This window comes from Siphateles boraxobius, unplaced genomic scaffold, assembly GCF_051911475.1.
Source record: "Siphateles boraxobius isolate OS27281-9 unplaced genomic scaffold, OSU_SipBor_1 92, whole genome shotgun sequence".
NCBI classification, from domain to species: Eukaryota; Metazoa; Chordata; class Actinopteri; order Cypriniformes; family Leuciscidae; genus Siphateles; species Siphateles boraxobius.
The window spans coordinates 2,693,383-2,705,555 of NW_027509222.1; the positions used below are offsets into that span (position 1 = coordinate 2,693,383).

A 12,173-nucleotide genomic window follows, 5' to 3' on the forward strand; every position below is an offset into this window, starting at 1 on the left:
TCCAAAGTACGGTTACAAAAATCAGGCATTGTGCGTACTATTCTGGTCACGAAATTTGCTTCACGCACGCTGTATGCGTAAGTATACTTTAGGCTTATGGCTAATCAAACCTTTATCAATGACAGCATCAAGTTCAGTGACTTCTTGCGTTTGCAATAAAACAGCAGTAATGCCCATTATTTCAGCTCTAATAATAGTGAGCTAAACATGAATCCCAGAGGCCTGGAGAAATAACCGCAACAAAGGGACGAGCGTGGAGCGGGAATATCAGCAGGATGTTGTAATGTTGATCACACTTATGTTGTGTTTTGATGTGAAACTGGTTTGTCTTTCAGGCTCGGAATAAAGAAACCGGTGTGCTAGCGGCAGCTAAAGTGATCGAAACCAAGAGTGAGGAGGAGCTGGAAGACTATGTGGTGGAGATTGACATCTTAGCATCTTGCAACCATGAGTACATCGTCAAACTGCTGGACGCCTACTTCTATGACAACAAACTGTCGGTAAGCTGGTTAAACTGACCAAACTGACCTTTCTTAAAAACTACTGTTGTCTTGCATATCATCTGAACTGCTCAGCGGGTTTACATTTATAATCTTTCGAGACGTCAAATGGGACACCCTTATTAAATAACTGAGCCGCCATGCAGATTCCCCAATAACAAAAAAATAGCATATGTAATAGCTAATATTTCCTTTTCAAATGAGAACACTAGGGCTGCAACAACTAATCGATAAAATCGATTATAATCGATTATGAAAATCGTTGTCAACGAATGTCATTATCGATTAGTTGGTCTGCTTACGTCACGGGGAGCGTTTACTGGTACGCACACACACGCAAGGTCTCTCTCCCTCAGGCGCTCTGCCGAGCGCGCGCGCTACACGGTTTGGAGCAGTCTCTTCTGTCTCGCATGCGCGCTCTTGCTTGCGCGCTCTAGATTTCGGGAGTTTGAACTAATTCGCGGGCATCAGGGAGCCGCAATCAATATGCGGGAGACTCCCGGGACTTCCGGGATGTCTGTATTTTGTCTCTAGCATCAGGTTGTGCAATCAGTTCGCTCGCAACGTAAGTGATGGATTAAAATAGCGCTACCGCAGAAATAGGTTAAATTAAAACGGTCTTTACAAAGTGAAGCATTAAATACAAAGGCAGTAAATAACAGCAGCAGTAAAATATTGTTTTTTAGTCACTGTACTCAGTGGTTTTCAGCGAATGCTTGTGCACTAATGCATAATTTCTCCTGTCCTTTACTCAAGCCTGTTAGCTTGCTGGGTAACGTTACCTCCATTCCGTTCTCTTTTTATAGCATTTGTCTACTAAGTTTTAATTGTTTTTCAAACGCGATCTACTGCGGCTCTACATTCACACAATTGTTTTCAGTCTTTCTATATTTATTTAATCAATTTATCCTTATATTATATTCTTTTATATATATTATATATAATATATATTATATTCTTTATCCTTATATTCCTTATATATAATTAATTTTAAATAAAAATTAAATGAATTATATATTTTAGATGTTTTTAGTTTGTTTTTAGTTCAGATATTCACATCTGAACAACATGTCTGTGTAAATTTGTTTTAACAAAAATTGTGTTAAAACATAATATGTTGGATATAATTTTTTTAACAATAATCATGTTTGTCAACTTGCCATCAGCAATTATCATTAAAAACAATGCAAATATTGATATTAGTAAAATCAATGTGTGGCTTTTGCACTTTTTAAAGTACACTTTTACACATAAATACCCTGATTTACGGTTTTATTTAGTTATAATAAAAAAAAATCTAATTTAATTTCTATCCGATTAATCGATTAATCGAAAAAATAATTGTCCGATTAATCGATTATCAAAATAATCGTTAGTTGCAGCCCTAGAGAACACCTAAACTTATACCTGACATCAAATATTAAGATTTAAATTAACCATATTCTGCATTTATAGCATTTATCGTTTCACTGAAGTCCATTTATAATGCAATTTTTCATGTTGTTTTATGTCACCTTTTCTCTGATTCGGCATGAAATGAAAATTGCATGTTTGCATCTCAATGCATGTTATACATCAATGCATAGTCTTTTTTTCTCTTCGCATGATCTCTTTTTTTAGGGGTTCACGCGTGTAGCCCTGAAACCCTATTGTAATTGTTAAAATTCCCAAGCATCAGCATTCTCCCCTGAAAGTGATCGGGCAGACCAAACCGTAAATCGTAGAGACTTGAAACTTTGAGGGCTGGTAGTACTCACACCGTCTACAACGTCACCAAAGCTCGCCCCGATCGGCCTGTCGGGGGCGCTACTGCGGTCAAATGTATGAAATGGCTCATAACTCATAAACCGCCAGGCGTAGGCTCAAGTGTCTTATATCGTTGGAATCCTTGGCTCAAGACAGACAAAATGCAGGCCTAGCGAAATTTACAGGTATTTTGGATTTTTTGAAAAACATACTTTTGTGAACTAGTCCTAGGTTTTTGCCTCAATCGAAACCAAACCAGTGCAGCAAAATTCTCTGGAGTCTGATTGTCAATAATTATCAAAAAAAGTTAGAATTTAGATTTATGGTCTCTCTCTAATGCTGGGGACACACTTAACGACTCGCTGAAACTATCTAAGAGTGAACTGAACACACTTACAGACTGTTTCCAATGACTGGAGCAGATTTCGTTCAAAACGTTCGATGTGGGTTGAGCCACTTTTACTAAATTGGCTATAACATGTGAACGGAATGAGATATATTCACCAAACTTGGCGCACATGGTATGTAAGAGCTCATTCTGTGGTCACGTGAAAAATCACACACAACTGGCCACTTGGTGGCGCTATAACATGGAAAAATATAAAAACGGCTGTTATGGTTAAAGGCGTCCGGCTAGCGCTTGTTTACGTTGAACCTTCTGTGGGTTAATGAAGATCTGACAGATGAACTCGCGGCTCAGTTGGACTCATGTCGGGTCAAATGTGAATAGACTTTTCAGTTTCATGGACGTCGCCATCTTTGATATTACTTTGTTCCCTGTCACTATGGTTAGTGTTAAAGAATACAGGCTTGACTGTTGTTGCACGCTCATACAGACAATATTCGAGAGAGACGCTACTGTAAGTTGCTGTGTGAACGGGACTTTTCGTGACTCACACCTGTAAGTAAATGCGTCGTTAATCCCAAAAATTGACAGTAGCTGCGTTTACATGGACCCTTATAATCGGATTGACTGCTCAATCGGACTAAAAAACCTTCATGTAAACACCTTAATCGATCTGATTGAGCTCGATCCGATTGGAATTTCGATCCGATTGAAAGGGCTGGTTTATTCCTTTTGTAATCCGATCGAGAGAACATGTAAACACTTGATCGGATTGAAAACCGAAACTGAAAGGATTGCGCATGTGCAACGATGTTGAAATGGTGTAATGACATATGATGCACGGAACAAGGTGTTCTTCCTGTTGAATGAGTGTCCCGTTATCCTAAAATTCATTTCACTGCGTCTGTGAAGTGGAGCAGGACAACGTCCCACCAGTCCTTGTTTCAGACTCTCATCCACACACGACTGGTTTTGGGCGCGGGGTTTTACTGCGTGATAAATATAAGCAGCGGCAATACGGTTCATATGCTCATTGTCTCCAAATCATGACCAGAGACGCATAAATATTAAGTCTGCTGTTTAAAACAAATAAAGAACCAATAGAGGAGAATAGTTATGCGCGAACAGCAGCAGTATATTTGACATTAACCCGTTTACTCTATTTATCGTTCATGTAAACACCGTGATCGGATTCATCAATCGGATTTATTTCATTCCGATTGAAGCAAAAGGTGTCCATGTAAACGTAGCTACTGTGAACGTAGCCCCAATCTTAATTTACCAAAAATGTAGTTTTGAAAAATTAAGGATGTCAATTGGGTTCTAAAATACTGTTGTCACTCTCGTTAACTGAACAGCGCATGAACATAACCATATTTAACGCTCTAAATCAGGACTGACATCTGTATTCTGCTGCTGTGTGAATGTGGCTACTGAGTAATAAATTAAACAACTGTTTTTGCCTCCAGTGTCCGAAATTAACTTTTTGCCACCTGCCACGGGGACTGGTAGATGGAAAATTCACCAGCCAAGCATATTTTTTACCGGCCAAAATAATACACAGCCTTTTTGTGTCACATATACATTCATTTCAGTACATTTAATTGAGATAAGGTATTATGTCGGATGAATAGGAGTACATAGAAGTCAAACCAGAGCAACAAATCAAACAGTACATTTGAAGGTTTTGTTAGACTATCACATACTTTACCGAAAGTAAAAAAAACCAAAACAATTAGTACTATCAGTTAAACGGTTTAAAAGTAAAAAAAAACAACAACAAAAAAACCACACACATATATATATAGCTTTTTTGTTTGTTTGCTGCATGGTTAAAAAAACAGTAGGCGATATAGCCTATATTTGTTAACTCACGGGGTGCGTCGACTCACGCAACCACACAAAGACATTTCGCTGAGCAAGCAAAATGAAGAGAGCAAAAAGAAGTAGCTACTTGTGGGACCATTTGGACAGAAAGGGTGACAAAGTTAGTTGCAAAATAAGGTACGCGGTATTAAAATAAAGCAGTAGGCCTAGTGCAAGTACAATGCAATATGCAATTGGCCACTGTAGCGAGACGTTATCTCTGTATTACCGGGACATCTGTGCCATCGGAGACTGATTATTTGATTATTTAATGAAATCTACCCGCATTTGGTGCTTGGCGGGTGTTAATTTCGGACCCGGTTTGCTACGATGTCTATATTTAAAAGATTTGCTGTTCACATTGTTGTTCTTCAGGGTGGGAAAAGTATAGCTAAAAACTAAATAGAAGGTGATGTGAAGTAAATGTGGGTGATTGTACATGCTGTCAAGGTAACAGCCTGTAAAAGCACGTTTTCATGAGGAGTCATTTAAAGCATTGCTGGAATTCCTCAGTGAGACGGTAAATTTGCTTGTCTGGAAGATGTGGGTCTCCAGATCTCATAGTGTTTGATTAAGACTTCCTTTTGAAGGAAACTACTCTAACCCTAAATACTAAACTTTGGTAGCCTGTGCAACTAGGCTATGGACATGAATAGATAGGCTAGGCTATCTATTTTTTTCTTTTTCTATAGAGTGCTGCAAGAATTATGTTTTTGTAGGCCAAAAAAGTCAATGAGGTTTCATTTAAATACCTGAAATAAGGTCTGTGGTTAACACAAGCTTAAGATATCGTCACATTTTAGTCCATGTTCTACAACTATGATTGTTGATGTATAATAGATTTGTAATAGATATGTTAGGGGTGTAACAATATTAAAAAAACCGAACCGAAAAACTGCGATACAGAACCCACGATATGTATCGCGATACTCTCATGGCATACCGAACGCCAGACCCCTGTTACCCCTGTTATGTGTACACAACAAATTCAGTTTTGTAGGCTAACCACCATTAACACCATATAATAACAAGCTCCGTGATTTGTTACTTTTGATAATAAGCAAGGTGTAATCTTTCAAATTCTGTTAATTTGATAACGAAATACAAACAATAAATGCTGTTTTGGCGCTCTTTAATGAAGCGTGACAGATCACTGTTTTAGGCTCCTCATTTCAAGCGGTAGCGCGGAGCGCGAGTAAACTATAAACTATGAGTAATATATATATATATATATATATATAATTTTTTTTTTTTAAATTGACCTATCGCTTCGCTAGAAAAGACCCTCCTCCTCAGCTGCGATCGTGCACAGTCCGCTGAAGCACTTCAAAACCTTTGAAACTGCATTGATTTGGACTTCAAAACGTTGGTTGTCATTGAAGTCCATTATTCGAAGAAAAATTAGGATTAAAAAATGTATTTCTCTTCCACTGAGGAAAGAAAGACATGGATAATCTTGGATGGCATTGGGGTGAGTTAATTATTAGGAAATTTTCATTTTGAGGTGAACTACTCCTTTAAAGCAAAAACTGCCTTATGTTTAGTTTACATGTCTTCATACAATGTGTTGGGTGTTGATTATTATATCTAAAAAATAAATAGCATCTGAATTTAGGCTTAAAGTCTTGGCTCTGTTGTTAACCTTTAATGTTGTAGTAATGTGCGAGCTCCCTATATGGTTTACAGCATTAGCAGTAGTTTACAGCATTTTTTTAATATCCTTGCAAAACGTTTAATTGTAATTGAAATATTTTAAAGACAAATACACATTTTTTTCATTAAACCACTGTTTAAAAATAAACAAAAAAAAGCAATTTTAGCTTTCTAAACCCCACCCCACCGAACCGAGACGTCAAAACCGCGGGAAGAACCGAACCGTCAGTTTTGTGTATCGTTACACCCCTGAGATATGTAATAGGAAAGTTTTTATTAGCGTTTGCATATGTTAAGTTTGCTCATTCTAAAGAAAGAGGTATGGCACAGCTGTCTGGGCAATGCTACGCTGTGTCATAGATGAGCATGTGTGGGTGTGGACGAGGCTCTCGATGGAAACATTCGGATGGGAATGTGTGTGGGGTTTTGTGAAGGGAAATAGCTGCACACTTGTTGTCAAACATAACAAGCACTTGTTCTTTTCGACTTGAGTGTGTCAAGTTGTCTCCACTGAATCTGGTGATACAGATGCTGAACTGAAAGCCCCGGACTGTCCGCAGACCTCAAGCATTCAGGCCATTTGTTTGTCTATGTTTGGATGTAAGCAATGCGATACAGATGGTTAAAAAGACTTTACCCAATGAGCCATGATTTGGATTTTCCTTGATGCTTTTCAATGAAAGATTTAGATGTTTGGCATGTTGACAAGGAATGGAAACTGCTCAATAGGGTTCGGCCGATACACGATGCCATCGTCCGTCGCGATGGCTGACAGACTTCACGATGTTGAGCCGGGATCGCGACCCCCCCCCCCCATGTTTCCATGTTGACACGTCAAGCTTGGCACGTGATTCACCACAGCCAAAATAGCGCTGTATGACAGATGTAGCGCTTTTATTTCTAAATATTAACAAACTTGCTTACCATGCCATCAATTATCTTCTATTCCGCTTCTCAAATACATGTAAGTGAGTTTGTTTTGTCGTTTAAAAACCTTTATAAATGATCTTGATCAGTAACGTGAGATGGGCGCCGCCATGTTTGTTTGGGCCGCAGTTCAGAGATTCCTATCTGTTGGATTTATTACAGCACATGAATTAATCAGTTTCTCCCGAAATATATGAAAGTAAGTGGCCGGTGAACTGGGAGAAGAATAGAGTAAACTATATAGTTATTTACTCTGTGTATCGATATGAATAAAACACTGCGGCAAATATATTTGAATGGATTGTTATTGCTGCTTCCATAGACACCATTATGTATTTTACAAACTATAAATGTTTTTTGCTATAAATTATATATGTATTTAAAGGTGTGAAACCTAAAATAAACATTATGTGGTTAAAAACACTGAATAGTTGTGATATATGACAAGCGCCAGAGCCCGTCTACGGGTGTTTTATGTAGCATCATTTCACAAAGCTAGTCTGACCATTTTTGCTTTAGCCTAAATCTAGAAATTATGCAATACAAATAAAAAAATTAAAACCGAAAAATATATATCCTAAATAAATAATAATAATATTAATAATTTGTTACATTTATATAGCGCTAGGGCTGCAACAACTAATCGATTGTTAAATAAAATCGATTATAATCGATTATGAAAATCGTTGTCAACGAATGTCATTATCGATTAGTTGGTCTGCTTACGTCACGGGGAGCGTTTACTGGTACGCACACACACGCAAGGTCTCTCTCCCTCAGGCGCTCTGCCGAGCGCGCGCGCTACACGGTTTGGAGCAGTCTCTTCTGTCTCGCATGCGCGCTCTTGCGCGCTCTAGATTTCGGGAGTTTGAACTAATTCGCGGGCATCAGGGAGCCGCAATCAATATGCGGGAGACTCCCGGGACTTCCGGGATGTCTGTATTTTGTCTCGAGCATCAGGTTGTGCAATCAGTTCGCTCGCAACGTAAGTGATGGATTAAAATAGCGCTACCGCAGAAATAGGTTCAATTAAAACGGTGTTTACAAAGTGAAGCATTAAATACAAAGGCAGTTAATAACAGCAGCAGTAAAATATTGTTTTTTAGTCACTGTACTCAGTGGTTTTCAGCGAATGCTTGTGCACTAATGCATAATTTCTCCTGTCCTTTACTCAAGCCTGTTAGCTTGCTGGGTAACGTTACCTCCATTCCGTTCTCTTTTTATAGCATTTGTCTACTAAGTTTTAATTGTTTTTCAAACGCGATCTACTGCGGCTCTACGTTCACACAATTGTTTTCAGTCTTTCTATATTTATTTAATCTATTTATCCTTATATTATATTCTTTTATATATTATATATATAATATATATTATATTCTTTATCCTTATATTCCTTATATATAATTAATTTTAAATAAAAATTAAATGAATTATATATTTTAGATGTTTTTAGTTTGTTTTTAGTTCAGATATTCACATCTGAACAACATGTCTGTGTAAATTTGTTTTAACAAAAATTGTGTTAAAACATAATATGTTGGATATCATTTTTTTAACAATAATCATGTTTGTCAACTTGCCATTGGCAATTATCATTAAAAACAATGCAAATATTGATATTAGTAAAACTCAATGTGTGGCTTTTGCACTTTTTAAAGTACACTTTTACACATAAATACCCTGATTTACGGTTTTATTTAGTTATAATAAAAAAAAAATCTAATTTAATTTCTATCCGATTAATCGAAAAAATAATCGTCCGATTAATCGATTATCAAAATAATCGTTAGTTGCAGCCCTATATAGCGCTAATCTGGGTACTCAAAGCGCTTTACTTATATTTCCTCAACCACCGCCTATCTAAAGTCTTTGTTAAAATGCACTGGTTGTCTCTAATTTCAAATGTACATTTGTTGTCATTGTTGTTGTTTAACCCCAGTTTGGTCTGTAATAGGGGAAAATTAACAACAAATAAATGTGCTAAACAGATAAAATAATATTGGCTACCGGTATCAGCCTATTTGCTTGTAAAAAAATCGCCAATTAGAATCGGCCATGAAAAATCATGATCTCATTTATACTTGTAGTGCCTCTTCTTAATCTCAAGTGTGGGATTTTAGCACCACAAGTGTCATCAAACAGAATCGCAAAAACAATGGCTATATGGAACAAGCTGTCTCTACATATTAAAGTGAAATTGGAGAAGTATTTTACATTAAAAAACACATGCATCATGCATCACCTACCACCTATCATTGATCTGCTGATTTGTTGTTCAAGTGTGTGTCAGTCAGCGGCCGTGTAAACATGTAACAGGTGTGTGTGAAGATTTCTGCCCTCATCCGTCAGGGGTCAAACGTGCCTGGACTCGTGTGTGTGTGTGTGTGTGACTGTGCGTTTTCTAAACTCTTGTGAACTGTCGTATCTAAGATCCAATTAAGTGGCCGGATAAAGCATGTCGACTCAAGACTGTTCTCCTCCGTCTGTGCGAGACATAATCTCCTCGTATCCTCGTTTATTCTTCTCAGCTTCAGTACATGTGCCTCAACAATCGGATCAACTCATGTTATGTCTGCAACATCTCAGCGAAGGTCAACAATATAGGATTGTTTTTACTGACAAGCATTATTTGAAGACGCTATTTACTATGAAGAATTAAATGGGCAATAATCTTCACTTCATGATTTATCTGTTGAGTACTCGCTACTCAGTAAAGTCACATTTATTTAAATAGAGCTTTATACATTACAGATTGTTTTAAAGTAGCTTCAAATAAAGAAACAGGACAAATAGAAGTGTTGCAAAATCATTAATTCTGAAATTAATTTCAGCTGTTAAGCAATTCTATTAGGGCTGGGAAAAAAATCGATTTGATTTAAAAATCGAGTTGGTAGGTCAAATCGGTTCATATTTTCATATAATATATATATATATATAATCAAATCGAATCGTAAATCAAGTTTTTAAAAAAAAAATCGCCCAGCTCTAAATTCTATTGAAGACAATTGTCATTATTTGGTTGAATAATTCGGTTAAATAACACAATTTAGTTCAATAACTGTCAATGTTGCAAAGTTAATCAATTATATAACATGCAGTTTCTACTTATTTTCTACAGAAGACAATATATGTCATTATTCAACTCAGTCTCATCCGATAGTGTCAAATTGATAATATTTTTGAACGTTAGTTGTCTTTTAAAAGCCCCATGAGTAAACGATATGAGAAGGCAAAATGAGTAGAAGGATAAAATTAACAAAATGTCCATTCAATCAACTGTCTAACACATTGTTTTGTTGTATATTTCATGTTTTTCACTTATTATTGAACATGATTGGCAGGTGGCTGTAAAGTTGGCATTCCTATGTCAGCATGTTACATCAAAATCTTTTATTTTAAAGCGTCATGGAAAAAGATGGGATTCACCTCTCTACCGGGACCTTGAATGAAGCCGTTTTAGCCATCTGTTGCTCATCTCTCAAGTATAAATGTGTGGAGCTCTGTGTCAGTGAGGTGAAAATGATAATCATCGTGATGAATTATTTATCAGGTTGAATAGTGTTCAGGGCATGTGTCCAGAATCAGTCGAGTAATGCAGTCTTTATTGACTCCTGTTAACAGTGTTGTGGATTTGTCTCAGTAAAGCCTCAATCGTTTCTGTTTGTTTAACCTCTTGTTGCGTTTGCCTGAGATATGTGTGTAGGCGCTCGAGGAATCTGTGTTTGCTCGGACGATCACAATCTGACTTTGTTCTTGTGGTCTGACTGGTTGCTCTGCCTTCCTGTACCTGCAGGCATCGGCGTATGTCATCTAGAATATCTCCGAAATGTCAGTATGACAGTAACGTGTGGATGGAGACGCTAAACTCACGATGACTGGTTTCTCCGGTTTTTATAACATTGACAGGTGTTTACCTGAAAAAATATATATATAATGTAACTATATAACAGTTTTTTTTGTTCTGTAAATCCGATAATTTATTCAAAAAGGTTTTTGGATTTTATGGGTTTCATACAGGCAATGACTTTAATACACATCTTTTATTGATTCCAATTTCTGGATTAATATTGATTTTGTTTTGTGAGAAAAAATATGGAGGTGGTGTAAATAAGATTAAGATTGTGTTTTTAGAATATTTTTTTCATATTTCAAAACCCTTCAAAGCAATTGCAATGCAGGAAGCCATTTTGTTGTCATGTGTCAAAAAAAAGAAGAAACTAAAAAAAAACAGGAAATTATATCACAGACCATGTGATATGACTGTACGCCGAGGTCAGAAAAATAATTAAGCCTAAATAATTTGACTTTTTCAGTGATATGGAAATGTTATTTCACATTTCAAATTGATTAACCTCATGAACACTTTGTTAAAAAATATTATTCATAAATTAAAGATACAACATGTGGCAGAAAATATAGATATTTTCAGTTATTTTATTTAAATCCAAAAATGTTATTCAAAAAAAGACATTGCTATAAAGACATAAATAAAAAAATATATCTACATAAATGTATTTTAGATCAAATTTACATATCAACATTGTATGTATTCAAGGTTTCCCCTCAAAACCAACATGAATACACAATTTTTTTTCGTCTTATGCTTATTTGTTATTGATCCACAAATCTTAAGTATTACCATTGCTTCTATGATACCTATTGACTATATTTTCAAGAGCTTGTATTAATAGCTGTATTGTTGGATTTGCAGTTCCTGTACATTCCCTCTGTAAACACACAGTCATGGGTCTATTGTTTAGAAACGCCTGGATTATCCGTCGGGACAGTGACTCATTGGATAGTGTTGTCATTGCATGTGTTCAGTAATGAATATGTTGAAAGTGAGTCTTTCTTTTTTATGGCAACAGTAAATGTTTCTACTGTGTTCTGTGATTCAACATTTATCCATCCATCCATTATCCAAACTGCTTGTCCAATGCAGGGTCATGGGAATGGTAGAGCCTAGGCCAATATCGGGCCATATGTAGGGATAGCCGGTTTATTGTTGGCATAAAACAATTACATAATAGCTGGATCATGTGACAGGCGAGTGACATCAGCCTCATAATCTGCTGTTGTTTTTGGCAGGCATAGATTCATGTCTCTAAGGCAAGCACTACTATATATAATGATAA

At 36.6% G+C, this 12,173-nt stretch overlaps 1 protein-coding gene across 2 annotated transcripts in view; it reads left to right on the forward strand.

Annotated features, from left to right (window-relative positions):
• The window catches only part of stk10 (serine/threonine kinase 10), a 62,168-nt gene that overhangs the window by 11,748 nt on the left and 38,247 nt on the right, over positions 1 to 12,173 (forward strand). For both annotated transcript variants that reach the window (XM_077224787.1, XM_077224788.1), the window contains exon 2: positions 336 to 500. In XM_077224787.1, the coding sequence (XP_077080902.1) occupies positions 336 to 500 (165 nt within the window). The remainder of the gene's footprint in view (positions 1 to 335; positions 501 to 12,173) is intronic.